General features: G+C 42.9%; 1 protein-coding gene and 1 long non-coding RNA gene across 4 annotated transcripts; one reads left to right on the top strand and one right to left on the bottom strand.

The window, feature by feature from the left end:
- Positions 1-353: 353 nt before the first annotated feature.
- On the top strand, positions 354-18949 carry LOC144063931 (uncharacterized). 2 transcript variants are annotated; one of them, XM_077585960.1, is made up of 7 exons: positions 354-819; positions 3816-4048; positions 4604-4661; positions 6796-6874; positions 8965-9311; positions 12083-12220; positions 13461-18949. In XM_077585960.1, exons 2-7 carry the CDS (start codon positions 3915-3917, stop codon positions 13998-14000), a joined length of 1296 nt encoding a protein of 431 aa, XP_077442086.1. In that variant the 5' UTR covers positions 354-819; positions 3816-3914; the 3' UTR covers positions 14001-18949. The 2 variants fall into 2 exon arrangements, with proteins under 2 accessions (XP_077442086.1, XP_077442075.1); XM_077585949.1 differs by having other exon boundaries at positions 355-819; positions 8848-9311.
- LOC144063938 (uncharacterized) lies at positions 1067-20200 on the bottom strand. 2 transcript variants are annotated; one of them, XR_013296658.1, is made up of 4 exons: positions 20059-20200; positions 18297-18869; positions 11290-11346; positions 1067-1459 (listed from the first exon to the last, which is right to left on the bottom strand). It is a non-coding gene; the product is annotated as an uncharacterized LOC144063938 (long non-coding RNA). The 2 variants fall into 2 exon arrangements; XR_013296659.1 differs by lacking the exon at positions 1067-1459 and adding an exon at positions 6700-7593.
- Between the last annotated feature and the right edge of the window lie 732 nt (positions 20201-20932).

The following is a 20932-nucleotide window of genomic DNA, read 5'->3' as shown; positions in this document are numbered from 1 at the left end:
AATCATCTTATTTTAATTTTAATTCTTGCAGTGAGGCAAATTCAAACAACAACAAAAACACTATTTTCTTCAGTATTTTGATGTGACAATATAAGAATATGTGGAATTTGGAAGTTAGGGTGTCGGAAGTCAGTGGAATTAAACAAAATATGTTGATTATCAAACATACACAGTAAAGAGTAATTGGTTTTGACTTTTGGCTTAGTCCCTGTGAGTCAAATATGAGAATTTTTAGAGCTCTCTCTTTTTTTTCTTTTTTTTCCCCAGAGCTGTATTTTCATGAGCTGGTTGAATCCAGAGTAGGTTTGTCATGGCTGGGTGGGAGCGTTGACAACAGGAGGGGCGTACTTCCCCGCTCTGTCGCTAGATGGCGTTTGAAGGGAAGGAAGACGCGCAAGATCGGGGAGTCTCCTGCAACCTCCTGCAAGCTGCCTACCGTGTCACATGGAAGCTCGCTAGCCGAGAGGACGCGACGCCAGCGGAGGTGATGGAGGGGGCTTGAGGGACGTTGAAGGCGAACACGCGTGGAGATTCTGTTGCTCTTCCCAGGCGACCCCCCGCCCCCCACCTGGCAAGCAAGAGGCGCGCGGTTACCGGGGGTCAGCGGGCAGCACCAAAAAAAAAAGAAGAAAAAACATTCACACACAAAAAAGGGATGGCAGATGCAATGCGGTGCATTGACACTGCGTGAAGCCCCCACGGCCACGGAGGGACGGCGTGATGCGTCGCTAGCACGTTGATGGATTATGCTGGCTGGGTGGCGACAAGCTGAAGCCGAAGGACGGGCTCATGGTGCGCCTCTCCGAACCTCGGAGCTGAGTGAGTAGAAGCCAGGCTCTAGCGCAATGCCTGGAGGGGGTGCGCGTGTGCGTAGAATAGGGTGGGTGGGGGGCTTATGCGCGCTCATCACCGTACTACATAAAGCATGTATTATTAATGCGGATGTGTCGTTCCATGTTGCGTGTTTTCTTTGTGCTCATGTCTCCCCACGTCCACGTTGGTCACGCGTTTAAGGCGCGGACACGTGTGCAGAACCCCCTCCCTCCCCTGTGCTGCATTGCCCCCCCCTCCCCCTCAAAAAAATGGGGATAACACTAACACCATCGAGGTCACATTTCCATGCTCAAGGTTTTGGTTTGCAACCCCATTCGACCCCTCAGGGGGTTGTCCTGCTGACCTCAGGGACATCCTCTCCCATGCGCACTTTGATATGAGCGTAAAGCGGGGACGTGAGGACATGCATCATTCCGTTGCCATTCCTCGGTGGCTGCTTTGTAACCTGTTGTCAGCCGCTCGCTCGCTTGCTCACTCGCTTCTTTTTGGACTTGGAGCCAAGCGGCAGCCAGTGACGGATGCTTTCACAAAGCACATCAAGTGCAGCGCATGCACACGGAGAAAGACGATGATTCGGAACGGGAGGAAATCCGTCCGGGCCTGGCGCTTTTCACAGCTGCAATGACTGGAAATGAAAAAAAAAAAAAAAATCTATATTACCCATCATAATTAATAACGGAGAATGATCGTTAAACGTGGCAGCATAGACAAGGAAGAGCTTCCCCTCTTCCACTTCAGGCTTCTTCCTCACGGGGCGCACGTTTAATCGCTGTTGCAAGCCAACATTTGACCTAATTCACATTCTCACACAATAGCATCCCCCAACACACACACACACACACACGCACGCGCGCTGTTATTTGTGTCACATCCAGACGCTGAGGTTTTCGTTGGGCCATGTGAAGTCCCAGGTGCTTTATCAAAACCTGAGCTGATTGGGCAGAGCGGCCGCTGGCTGGCTGGCGGCAGCTCTAGTTATTAATAATGGACGCGCATATAAATGCAGGACATGTTCCTAGAAAAAGAAAAAGCCTCCGGTATTGAACGTGTGGGCTACATGCTCTCCCCAATTCTATTTTTTGCAAGGATTACAGCCTAATTCCCTGTTGACTTTGTGGCCCTTGTGAGCAGAAAAGACGGCGAATTTTGAGCGTGAAATGAAGTCGGCCCCCTTGCTTGACTTTCCTGTTTTTCGTTCCTGACATGAAATCCAATTCAACAGGTCATTTGCACCTCAACACATCAGCACTGACGCCATCCAATCATTATTCTGTCAATTATTCCATCGATGAAAATGTATTCTGCATTCAAGTTGATTGCATTTCCTGATTATTGCTTATTAAGTGATTACAGTTATTGTTTAATGATCAAACAAAATGACACAATATCATACAAGATAGTGATGTGGTCAGCAGTCATTTTGGAAGTGAGAGTTACTTCTTGGCTACTGATTTATTCCAAGGAAGGACTACTAGTTTGTACTAGTACACTTCTGAGGCTACCTTAGGGTCAACTAGAGGTTAGTCATACTAGTGGTTCTCAACCCCGGTCCTCAAGTACCCTATCCATCCTGTTTTCCATGTCTCCTTCAGCCAACACAGCTGAGGATCGTTATCAGGCTTCATGGAGAGCTTGCTTATTAGCTGATCGTTTGAAACACCTGTGTTGGCTGTTGGAGATATGGAAAACATATAGCTGGCTGGATAGATATACTTGAGGACCACTGCTGTAAATAAACAATATTTGTGTAGTAGATTCAATTGACTATTTAACTCCCCCCATATATGTATTATGCCTCAGTTCCTGTTCTGGTCTGTAACAACTCTCAGAAAACCGTCAAATTCTTGATCTTTGTTCCCCAGAATAAAAGCAGATGTTTGCAAAAAGGTGCAGCAATTAAATCGACAACTAATTAATTGTTTAGAGCCATTAACCTAAAATTGTCCAAATCTTCGGAATTTCTACCTCTCAGCAGTAAATTTCAGCAATTTGCTCCATGAAAGCAAACATCTGCTTTTATTTTGGTAAACAATGCAAAACATTTTTGCCTATTTTCTGACACTCAGTGAATGAATAATCGATGATCCAAATAGTTGTTTTTCTAATCAATTAGTTGCACATGTGGAAGACCCCGCTGGGACTTATGGAGGAAGGAGCTTGAATACGTCTGTCACATGAATGACGTGGTTGCGAGGAGGCGGCCCTCGTTTCCTTCCCTTCGTCTAATTGGTTGGCTGGCGGGCTTGCGATTACACTGCAGTACTGAGGCGTCACTCTGGCTCAGCACCGCAGGCAGGGGCAGGAGGGGGAGTTGGGGGGGGGGGTGTCATGGATGGGCAGGGAGCGGCGGACGTGCCGGCCTCTTGCCGTCATCAGCATTGGAGCGTCTTCACACACCTGACGACTCCCACGCTCCTCGTCCTCCCCCCGCGGCTCTCCTTGCTTTCCCACCCACACCTTCGCCTTTCTTCTTGCACATCAGCGCCTCCCCTTCACTCTGTCAAACCCTCGTCACTTCACAATCGATGCAACGACAGCCGGGCTAGGTGATGGTGCCTCGTTGCGACTTTCCAGACAACAAGCGCATGCCACTTTTGTTTGCTGGAACCAGAAACGCAACCAGCCTCCAGATACGAGTGACCCAACCATCAGCAGCAATTTGGCCCAATTGACGCAAGACTAACCTTGGAAAATTCCGTTGGCAATACACCACTGTGAAGTGACCTACAACCCACAAACTTTGGGATGGGAGACCACCACTCTACCATCTGAGTCATGCCACCCCCAAAATACTCTATATGTATTGTAGCGTTGGCAATATAATTAGGCCAAGTAAGTGTGACGCTAACAATGCATGGGAAACTTTCACACCAACAAAATTAGCTTATGGTTAGCAATCACAATTAGCATTGGAACATAGCCCTCAAACTTGATGTTTTGTTTCATGTGTTTACAAAGCATCCTGTGCCTTGTGACCGCAGATCCCCGAGAGAGCGTGGCTCTTGCCCGTGTGCATGAGCGTGAGGGCGAGAGAGTGAGTGTGAGCGCGTGTGAGAGCAAGTGAGCGCCAGCGCTCCCATATGGCCTCCATGCAGGACGGGCTGAACTTCACGGCTCCTCCCTACGGCAAGGTCCTGCTGCTGGGCGCCATCGCTGCCGCCTCAGCCTTCGTCGTCACCATCCTCATCGTGGTGCTCTGCGTGGGCTGCCAGAGGTACGATTACACAGGACGAAGAGCTCTGGTCATTTTTAGGATGGTTCATGTCAGGAGTTTTGGTCCATCTGGCTCCTTCACGTTTTTTTACATCACTCCTTGAACCAGCACTTGAGCAACTATCGTCAGATGTTGAGCAAAGCAATCCATTTTTTCACAACAGCCAATGTGAGGGCTCGAGATAATTCCTCTCACTTTGGGAATAGAGCGATAGGCCAACAAAAAAAGACCGATCCCAGACGATGACCAGATCATCTGGCAAGACTCTTGTTGAATGATCTCAAGTGTATGAATTGGTAATCGTCTTCATACAAAATTTAACTCATTCCTGGTCTGATTACTTCCACATACACGTGGAAAGGGTGCTCATGCATGTTTTCCCACACACATGCAACACACATTGACCTTCAGTTACTGTCTTGCCACTTTTTTGATGCTAACCGCGACCATGTGCAATAAACACAAATAGAAAAACTAGTCCGAAGAAAAGGTCACAGATTATGACTCATATTATATGCAAACACGTGTGAGCTAACACTTTTGTATTTACCACAGGAAGGGCAAGACGCACAATGTCCCCACTGAAGGTGGGAAACACCGTCTCATGGACATGGTAGGCATCCTGCTTGGGAGGAAGCAACTCCATAGACCTTTTCAGCATGACGGAATGTTTACTTCCGGGTGGCAAAAGCTCAAGCAGCACTAGCAGACGATACCGAGGTTGAGTGATCAACAAAAGCCATAAATGATGATTTCATTCTTCTTCTTTATTAGCCTTGTTTGAATGTGACAAGTGTCAGTCGAAAAGATAATACATCAACATTTCTGTTGCTCGGATTAACTCATTTGCTCCCAAAAACGTATTCATATGTTTTTTTTCAAATCTTTTGTTTTAATGCTAGAGCATATAGAAGGCTTTGATGCAGCCTTTGAACTAAGGAGAACGGGTGAAGCAATTGTAGTAATTACAAAAACGGCCAGCAGGTGGCAGCAGAGTATAAGAGATCAGCCAGGGCCATGTTGCAAACAAACTGATTTCCCCACAGTTCTAAACAGATTCGTGAATAATGATGAAATGTCGCTATAGTCTAATTCATTGCTGCAAAACGGAAACGGATAGAAATATACTTTTTTTTTCCTGATGAAAGAAGAGACTCTAATCTTTCTTTTGGTAGGTCCATGTTTTTATAGCAATAGAACTGAATATTCTGTGAGCCAAGCAAAATCAGTCAAAATCCAGTAAAACAGCCAGGCGCAAAGGGGGTTGCTTCAGTGAAAATGGCTGGGAGTGAGTGAGTTGTATTAGCAAGAAGGCTAGCCATTATGTTTTACAATTTACTCAAAGACAACCTCATCGAACATTTTATCAATAGGCCTACCTGTGAGAAAATGTCTTCCACAAACCCGATGATGGGAGTACCCAATCTGTCCCTTGCTAAGTGGCTAATATGTCTTTTGGGTTAGCACAGATAGAGATATATCTGTAATTCATCTCTTTTGACGAGCCAAAACGGAATTAGTTACCTGCAACATTTCGCCTACGACAAAATGGCGTCACTTTTGCCCATCATGTGTATGGGTTTGTCATTCATTACAGATGAATTGAATTCACTTACATATCTGTAACTCCATCCTTGAGATAGGCTAGCTACAATTTGTTTCTGCGTAGGCATTATCCCAAATAAATATCTACCAATTGCATTGATTCAAGATGTCTGAAAACGGACATATACAGCTTGAATTGAGGTTAATTAAAGATATCTCGAGCTGTAATCATGATTGACTAGTCAGACTCAAATTGTAGATCACGTAGTGGATTATCTGGAACTGAATGGTAGATAGCCGTAATGACAAATCCCATAGACGTGGAGTTACATCATTTGTCCTTGATGAAATGACGTTGCAGATATCTGCAATGCTAATAGTGGATGAATAGAAAGTAGTTGTGGAGATGGCAAATTTCAAATATAACATAACATAAGAGTATATTATGATATCTCATACAACAGCGGAACAGCTTTGTGTTTAATTAAACATGTATACACTTCACTTTAAGTCAAGTTGGGAGTAAATTGAGACAAGCTCATCATTATTTTAGTAAACATAAACTCCACTCTGTTGTGGGTTTGCTGCTATTTTGTGGAATGTTTTTTGTACAGCTTACGTAACCATTTTGTTCGGCCTGCTGTTAATTTTTGGTATAATTCCACTGTCAGCCACTACGTGGCGGCGTATTATTCTGTTTGCCACTTTGTAAATTTGAAAACAGGAAGTATTGCAAGCTCAGCCAAGTTTTTGCTGAAGATTATTCATTATCATTAAATCCTCTCCAATCCTGCTTTTTATGCCTACATTTGAACTTTGTCTGCAACCCAAATCCAGTCTAGCTGTTAAATGTTGAAAGGGCTCGCCGTACTTTGAACTGGAGGCAGTCTTGCAATCTTCTCTGTATTTACGACATCCACCCCTTTTATCCTCCTCAACCTTCTGCATTTCTTTTAAAGTAAATGAAAAACAATACCCGAGTCATTTGCAGTCATTTACATTGGGTGGCGCAACCTCAAACAAGTTTTTGTCATCATTTTCTGTTCAAGTCAGCGGTCGTCAATCACTTTCTGCCACCTGGAAGTAGCCTGGCTCCTGTTTACAAACATTATGAAATGGTCTATTCCCTACAGAAACATATCAGTCATATCTTTCATCTTAATTAATCTTTAACGGGCCCTTGTGTGTGTGTGTGCCATCAGGGTATACTCAGGCAGTCGAAGCTGCGCTCCATCAGTAAATCAGACACCGAGATGAACAAGATGAACTGCAATGGCAAAAGTAAGTACTCTGAGTGCGGTCTTCTGGTGACCAATTTTTGATGGCATCCAAAGGGAACGTGGGGTTGCGTTGCATCCTGTAGGTGGGGGTGGGGCTATGGTCAAAAATGTCAGCAAAGCAATTTGAATCGTGGCCATTTTCAGAGCAAATCGGAATTTATGGCGCTCTTAAGAGTATTCCACAACATTATCAGCACTCGCACAGTCTAACGACAGCCAAGATCCAATACACGGCCTGTAGGTAGGAAATATTCTGCCTTGACAAAGATAATAACGTACTAAGAACTGTTTCAAATATTTTTATGAAATTTTATAGACCCACAATTAGGACAGAGCTAGCAAAATTTCACATATTAGCGAAGATAGTCATCTTTTCCTGGAGTGTGCGTCCATGAGAAGTACGATCATGCCGCCATTATGTTTATGTATATACACTACTCACAAAAAGTTCGGGATATTTGGCTTTCTGGTGAAATTTATGGAAAACATCAAAAGTTCACGCTACAGTGATATCATATCATGAAAGTAGGACATTTAAGTAGAAGAATGCACTGGTGATACCTCATCAAGTCAACAACAATGGTGGGTACGCCACAACAAGAAAAATCAAGGTGAAGGACTCTGGTTGGTGGCCTGGTGGGTGGTGTCTGGTCGGTGCTGGATTTCACTTTCCTCTCTTTTCTTTGGTCCTTCCTCGGGTCTCCTGATGGCCTCACGACTCTATTTTTTAATAGGTTTTAGTTGAACTAATGAATACACACGCACGCACATACAAAATTTTAAAAAAAAAAACGAAAAAAGAGAGAGAGCAATAATGATGACATGTCTAATCGGTAAAATTATTATAAAGTGTAGGGCAGTTCTGCACCGATTGGACACACCTGCCCACACTTGTAACACTGCCACCACCAAAAGCATAGCGCATAGCGCTCGCCAATATTGTTGGCGGCCATCATTTCTGCTCGACGTGAATCGACTTTGTGGCCAAAGGACGTCCACTTCTTTCTGTGACTCTTCCAGTCTCTCAGTATCTCTATTGCAACCTGCTGATGACACTCTGTGACACTTGGGTCTGAGAACGTCCCGTTTGAAGCGTCACAATGGCAAGGTACTGTTGATGCATTGTTAGGTGTCGTCTTGGTCTCAGGATGTGAAAATGTGAATAGCCTGATGAGGATGATTGTTTAAACACCAGCTCTAATTGAACCAGGACATTTATTGGTCGATTCAAGAATCAAACACCTGTTGTGAATTTTGCCTTTAAGCTCCACGTTAGAGAACAGCAACTTGTGCAAAAAGTACTGAAACATTTAACAGTTGGGCATGTGCCAATCAAAAGCTTAGAGAAGGTCACATTAAGTTCACCTGTAAAGGTTTGAATGCAATTTAGGCTCGTCCTGAAATTTCACCCAAAAGCCAAATATCCCGAACTTTTTGTGAATAGAGTATGTTAATTTGGCTTTGTGCTAAATTAGCATGCTATGCTAAGTTCGATGCTTTGTTAGCATGCCAAAGGGAGTTCTACAATTTATGTTAGTAAGTTTTAATGATGCACATAACTGCTGTGGAGCGCACACAATTTCACCCACTCACCCTTGTTCGAACCTTGCTTGACAATCTAATAGGTCGGGTCAAGATGGGGGTATGTCATTGAACTAATAAACTCTCTTAATCTAATAATCTAATAGTTAACATGCTAACTCGTACGTCACTTTTAAAATAAAGCAATCAGGAGGGCAACTCAATTGCTATTCAAAGGACTAATATGGTCACTTTAATGAGTAATCTGATTACTTTTTTAAAGTAACTAACAATATTACCTCTATCACACAAGAATAGATATATTAGTTTTAGTACAGGCTCCCGGCCATAGTTTGGACCTCACTGCTTTATAGTGATGAGTACCAGCATGAGTCCGGTGGAGGCGTCCAAAACCAGTCGAGGCCGGTCTAACTGTAATCCTTCGCTCTCAAGGCAGGCAGCTTCCCCAGATTCCCTCCGGGACTGGAGAGGACGGAGAGCACACTTACTCTGAAGTGGGCCGAAGCTCCTCCGCCACGCGAACTGACGACGCGCTCTATGCCATGGTAGGCAGGGCCGGGCAGACGGACACTCCGGCCCCTCCGGCCGTCCCCGCCAACACCCCGGCGCCGCCTGACCTGGACGGGGATGTGGAAGGGGGCCTGCCCGAACCCGAAGCCCAGGTCGTGTCGGCGCCTCACCAGCCGGAGGCGGCGGAGTACGCCTGCGTCAGGAAGCTGAGGAAGGCGGACAAAGCGCCGCAGAAGAGGGACAGCGGGACGGACACGGGAGACCCACCGGTGCCGCCGCCGCGACATCCTCCGCCTTCTCACCCCGCGCCTCCGCCGCCACATCCTCACAGCACAAAGTTGCCCCGCAGGAACGTGGACACCTTTAACGTGCCCTCATTCCCCAAGGTTGGTACCTTGCGTTAATTGAGCGGCGCATTTGGGACATTGTGTCAAAGAAAATACAATTATTGCACTGTGGGTGCTGGGGGGCAGGATTTATTTGTGTGTGTGGGTGTGTGTGTGTCTGTGGGTGGAGGACTATGGGGTGCTGCCAAGCTATATATATGGTCCATTTTTATTTTATTTTTTTATATCTTATAGTATAATATAATTTGGGGTGTGTCAATGTCATCCATTTTATCCACCCAAATAGTGGGAGTTTACTGCATTGGCAGGAAATTTAAAAAATCTTATTTGTCTTTATTGTACCTCCATTTTTAAAGGGGAAGTCAACAACCCCCCCCCCCCCCCCACAATTCTTGAAAATTATATGTTCTGGAATATGAGTCAAAACAGCAAAATCCAGCAGTTTTTATCAATATCAGAAGGCGAGTTAAAATGTCATCATAGTTGCTCAGGTCTCAGGTAACAACCGATCACAGCTCATCTTCAGAAAACAGGTGAGCTGTGATTGGTCGTTGCCTGAGCCCTGACAGTAAGTGGCAAAATGGCGGCCCCCTGAGAGGGATAAAAACGTCTGGATTTTGCTGCATAACTCATATTCCACAAATGTAATATTAATCAGAAAGTCATGTTTAGACTAGCGAGGTCACATATAACATATTATTGTCAAGAAATGTTTAAGGTTGACTGCCCCTTTAAATATGTACTTCAAACAGACCTTTTCTATCCTGTTAACAGTCATGGCAACATTTTCTGCAGAATGTACGTGAATGTTTTTAAGATTGGATTTTTCCCGTGCAGCATATTGGCCAAGTGGTTGGCATGTCTGCCTCACAGTCAGGAGTCTCTGGGTTTAAATCTCTGCTCAGGCACTTCTTTTCAGCGTTAGCGTGATTACGGTTTTATAATCTTTCCATGCTGCTAAAAAGGGCAGCTGAAAGCCGTGAAATGAGATTCACGTCATGACGAGCGCATGTGCACCCGGAGCACGTGCGAATTGTCGAGTCGCGACCTCACGCAGACTTAACGCTTTGAATCACAATGCGACCCCCCCTCCATGTCACAGCGGGAGACATTTGTTGGCCGTGCGAGGTCACCCAGTTCAAACTTGATGCCGCGACCCCGAGTTTGCTTGACAGGATTACACTTGTGCACCGTCTGCCGGCTGAGCTGCTCAGCGCACGTTTCTTGTGGATGATGCAAGATGCTGAAAGCGAGTCATCCACATTCCAAAACCAGTCAAAGTCACCCAAAAGTGACTTTTATGCTCCATTTTGTATTTTGTCCAGATGTATGAAGTCCCTGACGTGACAACAAATGTCATTGTGGCCACGAAATTCGAATTTGCCGTTACTAAATGCTAAATTGTGGGTTCAGTATCACTCCCATGAATGACTTGGATGTCTGGGTAAGCAAATGGAGCGCACCTTTGCTAGAACATGCAATATGTCATTTCCTTCTGGATGTACTTCTGCTAGTTGCTAGTAAAGCAACTTGACTCTCGATAGATAATGTCAAGTTTCTCAGAATGCCTTCGTAAAATAGTCTAATCCAATTCAATCCTACTTTTCCTGGATATGTTTTAGCTTTCGCATTGGACTCTACCACAGATCCTAGAGAAGGTGCACTCCATTTTCTACCCAGCTGTCCAACAGCGAGTCATTGATTAACAGTACAAATACTTTGTTACAATAACATGACTTCTTATTTAACAGATATACTGGATATATGTTGTAGATTTTTAATTCAGTTAAGCCTGGTCAAAAAAAATGAATGAATGAAAACATTCTTCATATCCACAATCAGCAAACTCATGTCACCATGCGTCACTTTTACTACTCATCTCTACGGGGCTTGTTGTAAATTTGGAGCAGTCAATTCTGTTTTAAAGAGCTTGATTGAAAATTCCAACTATTAAAAATTTAATTAGCACGAGTCAGAAAGACATTGTTCATAATTAATTCAGAATTGTCAGACTTACCCTTTCAATGCTGAATCTGCTTGCCATGCCTTAATTACTGAGTTGTCTTACGGCAGCCTAAAAAAAACAAAACAGCAAATAAGTTCCATCTGAAAAAAAAAAACCCACATGAAAGGTATACTTTGTTTATTTAGGTCTTATCGTTGGCTAGTTTAACATTTTTTGTTAGTCGGTTGGCAACATTCACAAAGGTATGAGAAGACGTCCTTTGACGTCAAGGTCGAGCCGATAGCTAGTTAGCTAACAACATGCAACGTAAACGAGATTTTTTCAGTGTGAGCGCTAGGCAAGTTAATAAATGAGGAAATTATTGGGTAGGTAGCGAAGTTTTATTTTCATTGCACTAAATGATATAACAGACTAAATTACATTCCATGATCTGTATGATTTTTACTTTACTTAAGAACAGGAATTAAATCAGAATTTTTTACTTCTAACATATTCTTTTTTTTCATATGCAAGTATCCATTCTTCAAATTAAGTGCAGTGGAACCCCGCATCTTTGCTGTTGGATATTTTGCCAATTCAGTCTTTAATTTTCGGAACCTATCCCCAATTATTTACACAAAAGACCACCGATTCGCATTTTTCTAAAACCCAAACTTTTTATTTCTTTTCATGGCATAATATTGTTGACAGCGGCTCGGTACTATTGAGTCCTTCAATTGCAAACTATCTACGTTTGTCAGTAATATTCATTTTTTTTTATATATTTTTAAGTACATTTAAATGCATGAATGGCTGAACATCATGTTTGCTGCGAAGTCTATGTAACAGGCTGCTCTGCTACTAGGAAGTGATGTTCATGGGCAATGGCGAGCAGTACATCTGGAAGCCTCCAGAGGACGAAGATGTCCTCATGCTCCACAATAAGGCCCTGGCACCACTGGGGGCGCACACCATGGAGAGCATCCAACCTTCTGCTGCTGTGGTGAGTGGGGACGCGCCTGACCGCGACCACGTCAGCTGTCTGGTAACGGTGATTAGGCAAATATTTGGGATTTGTCAGGATTTTGGCCCGGGGTCCTGAATCCCATTAGAATAGATCCACCCCGAGTTGCATCTCCAGAGTCAGAATCAAAACGAGAGGAAACTGTAGTAAGGTGACAATCTGTAAAACTGTTTTTACGTCAGGATCGTTCATGCAGTTCTTTTTTTTTTTTTTTTTTTAGGGCTGCAACGATTCTTCAAATGACTTGAATTGAATTACAAAGAAAGGTTGACGCAAAAATCTCTGGAGGGATAAATCGCAAGAACAATTGTTCCACACAGATTAACTCATTTGTTCCAAAAAATGCATAGAAATGTTCTGTTTTAAATATTGCTATGGTCCCCAAAATGTATTTATAAATTATTTTATGCTAGAGCATAGAGAAGGCTTTGATGCAGTCTCCGAATTGAAGAGAGCGCTTAAAGCAAAGGTAGTTATTACAAAAACGGCCAGCAGGTGGCAGCAGAGTAGAAGAGATCAACCAGGGCCATGTTGCAGAAAGGCTCTTTCCCCAGTGTTTTAAAAAGATTTGTGAATAATTATGAAACTTTGTTATATTCTGATGCTAATTGCTGCAAAACGGAAACGGATAGAAATTATTATTTTTTCCTGATGAAAGAAGAGACTTCCATCTTTCTTTTGTTAGGTTCCATGTGTTTATAGCAATTGAACACAATATTCTGTGGGCCTTTCAAAATCAGTAAAAAAAAAAAATCCAGTAAAAGAGCCAGGAGCAAAGGGGGTTGCTTCAGTGAAAAAGGCTGGGAGCGAATGAGTTCATGTTACTGCGGTCGCACACACCACAAAGTGGTCAAAAATTGACCGACCCCACCCAATCACTCTCTTCAACAAACAGTAACAAGAGCTTAATAAGCCAGGCCCTGCCTTTTAATTCCACTCCCATTCAAAAGTAACAGATTCCACAGTAAAGTCTGAGGCTGGCGAGCCCAAGTGAACCAAAATCCTACTTGATCTTCACATTATTGATACTTGATTCTAAAAATAAATGATAGCCCTAAACTCAATTAATTAATTCCCAGGTCTGTTATGTGTAGCACTAACCTTATTTCAAATGAATTAGAATCAAAGTGTTCAAACAGATGGCATTTATTTGAGGGAGCAGGGATTGTCGGGACCCAAAATCCGCAATTCCAAAATGTGTATCATCTCCAAATTTCAGGTGGCCGAGATGTACTCCAAGGTGTGTAAGCCGGCCAAGAAGAAACGAGCCGTACCCGGATCCCCGCCGTCCAATCCCGGCTTCAGGACCTTGGGTCGCCCCGACCGGGACCGAGAGCGCGACGGGGGCTTTAGCGTAGTGGTCAAGCCCCAGACGTGGGCCCCCCAGGAGGGCAAAGCCCCGGCGGGCTCCCTGGACGACTACTGCTACGAGTCCTTCGGGACGGAGGAGTGCGAGCCGGCCTACGAGAACCTGGAAGGCGGAGGCGGCTGGAGACGAGAGCGAGCGCTCAACACGTGCGCCACCTTGCGGCCCAGGAGGAAGAAGGCCCAGCAGCCTTTGCAGCAGCAGCAGCCGCCTCCTCCGCCGCCCACGCAGCACAACCCCAAGTTACAGCACCTGCCCGCCAAAGCGCTGCTGCTGCCCGGCGAGAGCCTGTACGAGAGCATCAGCGACCTCAAGCAGGGCTCCGCCACCTCCAGCACCACCACCATCTTCACCTTCAACGACGGCATGGAGATGTACGTTACGGGGCTCTGAGGAGGAGGCCGCCGCATCGGCGCCGTTCTGACGAGGGGTCGCCGCCGGTCATTTCCAACCTTTTAGTTGGCCAAGGCTCATACTGTATATGATATTAGCATTTAAAGGGAATGGGACGAGCCCCTTTGATTGGCCATGACCAAAGATGGCTGTGATCACTCCCACAGTGACGTAGAGCTCCTTCTACGAGATGCGCCAGAGTAATGCCGCCTTTCACCGAAATAGAATCCTACAAAAAATCTTGCCACCAAGCAAAACTGTCGTCAGCTTTCAGATGACATTTCTGGGTGAATCTAAAATGCACTATAACTGTCAGCCATCAGTCTCGGGTGAGCTGGAGCCAATCCCGCCTGACTTGTGGGCAAGGCAGGGTACACCCTGGAGTGGGCATGGCCCGATTACCGCTTTGATGGTTCACCGTCATTTTTAAAGGCCAAGGTTTCAATAACCGCTAATACTGGGATGACTAAGCAGGGCCCAATATGTTTGGCTGCTTGCAGAGAGTAAGTGAGCCGCCTCTTTGTAGCTAATTGGCTAAAATTATTATTATTTATTCATTTTTAGCATTTACGCATGGAGCAGGAGGATTGACGGAAATAGGGATGCTTTTTTGCTCTGTTGATTAAAAAAAAAAAAGTGCCAGCAGGTACTAATTAGCCCCAACGACAATATGAGTAGCACATGGGTATGTTCTAAAAACAGCTGACCATTGATGGGACACTGTGACTTACTAAGAAGTATTTAAAAAGAAGAATTACCGTAAAACAGAAGGTTAACGGTTTTCTTTATTGAAACTTAACATGATACACATTTTTTTCTGAACCAAATATTATATTTGTGTTTAAAAATAAAATAGATTGTGTTCAATGGAGGGGAAAAAACGGTTTTATTTATCCAAATATTTTTTTAAAAGGTCATTTTAGAACTGTCATTTTAACACCGTGATACCGCAATAATTTCGCTGACGGTTATTAAATCATTAGGATTGACTACGGAAAGAACTACAAAACCCGCATATTCACGAGTAACCCCCTGTTTCTTTGCGTATTTTTCCTAATCTCCCACTTATTTATGTTTTTGTTGTTGTTGTTTTTTACTCAAACCCCATTTATTTATATATTTTTAAATTAAGGGGGGAAAACTTTCATGGCATTTTAACTCATTCAGTGCCAGCAATTTTTAGACCCTCCTTTATCCGAACACTTTTTATTTTTATTTTATTTTTTTTAAATACATAAATAATTCCCAGTGACTGAATGATTGGACACTGAAAAGATATTTCAAAACGTTTTTGCCACTGAATTAATGAATGTCATTTGCAAGTTTTGGCTATTCCCGGTTCGTGCATGCCAAAGTTCACAGAAGGTCAAATGAAGTTGACCTGGAAACATTCTAGTGCATTTTGGGTTCATCCTGAAATTTCACCCAAGATCCCAAACTTTTTGTGAGTATCATACCCTGAATTAATGATGATCTCATATCAATTTACTTCCTGTTGAATTGAACACAAAACTAATATGTGTTGTAGGAATGGCAGCAGGTCGATTGTACCTTCTGCCCTCTAGTGGACAAGCATTTAATTGTTGTGCCTGTCAGTATATGTCACTGGCATAGAAAGGGGGAAAACATTTTCAGAGTGATGAAGTACAATTGGACCACAAATATGTGATGGCGAAGAGGTTGGGAATGACTGGCCTACACCGCACGTCATGACGGCCGAGCCCCTCTCGTGCCCTGTCCCCTCTCCCTGACACACACGCACACACACACACTGTTTACATTACGTCATGCCTTTCCTGGGCTCCAGCGGCCTTAAGTACTAAGGTTTATATGTTACGACCGGGGCTTAGTCCAATCTGGGAAGCGTCGAAGGAATCCAAAGGTTGTGAGCACAAAAGCATTGCAGAGCAATCAGTAGGTACCAGTAGCACTCGTTCATCCGTAGACGACAAGCGTGCAAAGCACAAGTAAATGAGAAACCCAAATTCTTCCTCGTTTCTAGCAGGTAATAGTCCTTGATGGGTTGGAGAGAGAAAGAAAGAAAAGCACAGCCTTGAGAAATATCTGGTAGCATTTTTGAAGTCGATCGTGATGTGATTCAGGAAGCGGCTTCAATTATTCAAAGGCGTGAATTACTTCTACAAAATACTGGAAAGCTCAGGGACCAAGAGAAACAATTATCAGAGTATTCTAACTTCCTGGGGAACCAAACCCAAGATGTCAAAACGTCCGGTTATATTCTCAATGGGTTATCTTCATCATCAGTTGCCGTTTATGTCCCAGCTCTACAAAGTATTCAAAAAAAAAAATGTTTTGAACATTGCATCTACTCGTTTGTGCCATTTTTAAGTCTCTTCACTGTCACGAGAGTGCAAATATACCAGATGGGGCACGCACAGTATTTGTCTATTACGACCTGATTTATTTACTAAGAAAAGTTAGCAAGTAGTTAACAACGACAAGCTACATTTTCAATTTCAGGACGTGTACAAAAGCTTCATCATGTCATTCACATTCAAACTATTGGAGGATTCTTAGGATCTTGGAGCACTAACAGGTCTAGGACAGTCGAACCAGTGAAAAGAGTTCATCCCCGATGTCTAATTGCCATCAAATCCTGCAGTGTCACGTTCACATGACATGATATAAATGACAATATCACTGTATCCCGTCTTTTACGATTATTGGGTTCATCTTGTCAAATCAAGATGTCGGAGGAGGCGTGAGCGGACCACACATGAAAATTTGTGTAGAACTGTTCTCATAGCGGCAACAACAACAGTTACGCAAGATGCAACGCTATTGGTCGAAGTTGAGGCGTTTTGTCGCAAGGTTCTTGTTGACATGTCACATGCATGGAAGATAAAAAAATAAAAAATGCTGAACATCTTAGACTTTTCAATTTGACACCAAATATTTGATGGTGGATTAAGTCACACTCCAAGGAGTTTTGTTGTTCCTAACTAAATATGTCGGGCCTAATAACTATCAATAAGGCTAAACTATGATCCGACATTAACTCATTTAAACCCAGAAAAGTGTAAACACGTTTTTTAATACTTTGTCCTTCACTCCCACATTTTTTAATGTTTTTATTTATTTATGCAAAAGCATACAGAAGGCTTTGATGCAGCTTCTGACAAGAGGTGGCTTAAAGCAATGGTAGTTATTACAAAAAATGGCCAGCAGGTGGCAGTAGAGTATAAGAGATCAGCCAGAGCCATGTTGCGACAAGCTCTTTTTGACAGTGTTTTCACCAGGTATGTGAATATCGATTAAACTTATTCTAATGCTAATTGCTGCAAAACAGAAACAGATACAAATATTATTTTTTTTCCGATGAAAGAAGAGACTAATCTTTCTTTTGGTAGGTTCCTTTTTTTTTTTTAAAAAATAGCAATAGAACACAATATTCTGCGGGCCTTGCAAAATCAATCAAAATCCAGTAAAACAGCCGGGAGCGAAGAGGGTTGCTTCAGTGAAAAATGGCGGGGAATTATTTAATTAAAAAGAATCTCACTGTGGAAACATGTTTTTATACAGTTGCACAATGAGGCAAAGTGACCTTAACTAACCATAATGACAACTCCGCCCGACAGTGACGATAGTAGCTTGTCGATGCTAAATATTGGCTAACTCTATGGCTTTCTTAATAAATAATGGCATAATGAGCCGGAAATGGCGAGTTGATGTCACATTCTCACAAACTCTCACTGTTGTGACTTCGCCTCCGAATAAAGTAGACGCAACAGTCGAAACTTTTTTTTTTTTTCCAAATAGGCCTACTTAATAGGTTTAAGTAAACTCAGCGGCTGATAAAGACATGCATTTTAAAAATATAACAGAAAGTTTTGACATCTTGTGTTAAGTTGCTCTTTTAAAAAGAACTAATGGCACACCTTTTTTTTTTTTTTTTTTGCATTCCTCCTTAACACTGGCACCGAGCATTTTCATCTTCCAAGCGGACCCGACTCGTCTCCGTATCGTGCCCGCCGTGACATGGACTGACACTGACACTGTCTCCACTGCTGTCTGTAAATGAGCTGTTTTTACTTTGTTGAGCCTGTCCTGCACTTTGCCTGCTACGAGTTGCATGCTAAGAAAAAAAAAAGGAAAAAATATCAAACACTGTCGAGTTGTACCTATATTAATGTTTTTTTTTTCTATTGTTGTTGGTTGTTTCCTTTGCCAGTGTATTGCTTTATTTCTCTGTAGAGCAAAAGGCCAGTTTCAAGGACTGAAGCGTTCCGAGTCTTGAAAGGTTGTTTCGCGGCGAGCTAGTTCAACTCAACTCACCTCAGCGACATCATCCTGTTTTCGCCTTGTGCTCATATAGCATCGGCTTGGGTTCCGGCCAAAGCTGCCGTCGTGCTGGTGTGTATAAGCCGCGTCTGGTCACTCTTCCATCCACAAACACTCGCTCTTCGATCTGTGTTGAAATTGTGCAGAAACAAGAAGAAGAAAAAAAAGGAAAGTGGCACACATGAGACGAGATCCTGGACAATGATTTCATTTGACCAAATATCTCCAGCAAAACGTGTGATTATACTGTATGTTGATGCAATGTGTATGTAAATTACAAAAGAGAAAGAATAATAAATATATCATCAGTGTCAAGAAATCTATCTTTTTCTATGATGTTTGTGTTATGAAATGAGTAAACTTGTGACACAAACAGCTGCAATGTTTAAAAAAAAATAAAAAAAATCCTGTGTGTTGTTTGTTGTTTTCTCTCGAAGCGGTGAAAGGGGCGGCACCCATCCGCCCGGACGGTCCGCCCACTTCGGCCAGTCGGTGGCGGCAGTTCATGTTTTGTGTTTGCTCTTCAGACTACAGGGTCTTGTACTCCAGCAGCGTGTGATTCAAGTGCTAAGTGCAAAAGATTGTAATGTTTTATATCAAGATTACTATTCATGAAATGTCAGTCAAGTTTATACTTTTGTAATAAAGTGGCACTTTAAAAACAGATGCTTTATCTCATAGTCTCGCTTATTAAAAAAAAAGAGAAAAAAAAAGCACAACGGTAAGGAGAGGGAAGCTACAGGAGCTCAATTTGAAGTTTGGATGCTAAAGGTTTCATGTCGACTTTTGATTAAAAATCCGCAAATACTGGAGGAGTGTCTCTCAAACTTTTTACATCACCTAAAAAAAATACTTAACGCACACGTAGACAACCGTTCCAAATACAAAGAGACTAGTGTTCTTATTGATTCAGTATTGAGCAATGGCTAGTGAATTTCTATGAGGCGGCATCATCCTGGATATTCCAAATGTTGTCAGGATAACGATAGAGAATTATGAATACAATTCCGAGCATAGCTTTTAAAAAATGCAAAATGGTAATTGCGAATGAATATCTAATGTTACTGCTTGATTAATATGCAAAAGTGTCCACTTACGCCACATTACCTCCACCCATCAAACTTCTTTTTATAGTTTCCAATTAGTTATCTGTGTATTAGCAGGTCACTAGCATCTGACCCACACGTGTTCCAGTGATTACGTTAACATGCCGTCAAAGTTCCGGTTAAGATTCAGCATGCATGACGAGTAAACTCCGACAATACATGGGAACGTGATCCACCAGCTGCCTTCATGTGGTATCAAAATTATGGTAAATACCAAAAGTCGAGTAGAAAATTACACACGAACACAGCCCACCTCCCCCCCACCCCATGTGGTATTTTCTACTGGACAACTGGGAATTAATTTTGATACCCGAGTTTCTGAGTTTAGAGAACTATTCAAGTTTCAACATGGCGGAGAGCGCCGAAGGATTTGTGAATGGCAAGAAATATTAACACTTATAACTAGCACAGCAGGTTGTTTTAGAATCTACACAATTACGTAGCATACACAATTTTGCTATAAAAACAAAATCACATGAACAGAACTCGGTCGTAATTAGGAGTTTCCGAGCGGTAAGGACCATCTTTCCCATAGCACGTGAAGGCAGGGTAAAACCGTGACGCACAGACCGCATAAAATGGCGTCATTTCCGCTTGCTTCCGCGTGTTTTCTGCTGTCCGTTAAAATACAGTATTTTCATACCACTCACCATAGGCTACTTTTAAAGAAGTTGGTTTCCTCTTCACACCATAAATGTATTATTGCACTGCGTCAAACTTTCGCCATTTTCGTTTATCGCTGCTTGTTGGTAACGCCTGTGCGCGCTGGACACTACCGCGCATAAGAGTAGCGATTCCTTGCAAATGGCGCATGCGCAGAACACAAACCACTGCCTCGTTCAGTTGAGGTATTCCAATCGTGTTTATAACCAAAGGTTTAGGTTAGAAAATGAGTAACCCAGTGAGATAAGAGCATAGTCGGGTTTTTGTGTGTGTTTTCGTGATCTTTCAAAACACAAATAATGTCAATATTTGGGTTTTGAAAGGTTACATTGACTGCGTGCAAACAACGTTTAACGTACGTACTCCTTTCCTATCGCTCCCGACTTCTTGTCGCTTTGGTAACTCTGAAAGGTTTTAAATGACTGGTTGGAATCTAAGCAATGTGGTAGTAAGCAGTTGAGTGAATCAAGAAAAACTACGAATGATACATTGGTCAACAATTAATTCGCTTCACCTACCTAATAAAATGTTGAATCTGTATAAATTAATACACTACAAGTAGTACAGTCATGTCCTAACAATGGATCATAACAGCACAGTCGTTTTATACAAAACATTTTTTTAATGCTTTTGAAAACGTAGGATTAACCATCCATTTAGTACTAATGCCAGTACATTTTGAAAAAATATAGCTCCTAATTTGATATGAACAATTATCACGAGCACATTCTTGGCCCACAAATGATGCGCACATGGAAAATGAACAGTAATGGTTAAACCGCTGTCAGACTGGTGAGAGTCTTGCAATGTTGTTTTCATCAGCGCGCGTTGGGGAGCTTGCGTGTGCTCGTGCGCAAGTGC

This window comes from Vanacampus margaritifer, chromosome 1 (genome assembly GCF_051991255.1).
Source record: "Vanacampus margaritifer isolate UIUO_Vmar chromosome 1, RoL_Vmar_1.0, whole genome shotgun sequence".
NCBI lineage: Eukaryota > Metazoa > Chordata > Actinopteri > Syngnathiformes > Syngnathidae > Vanacampus > Vanacampus margaritifer.
This window is presented reverse-complemented; position numbering and strand designations above follow the sequence as displayed.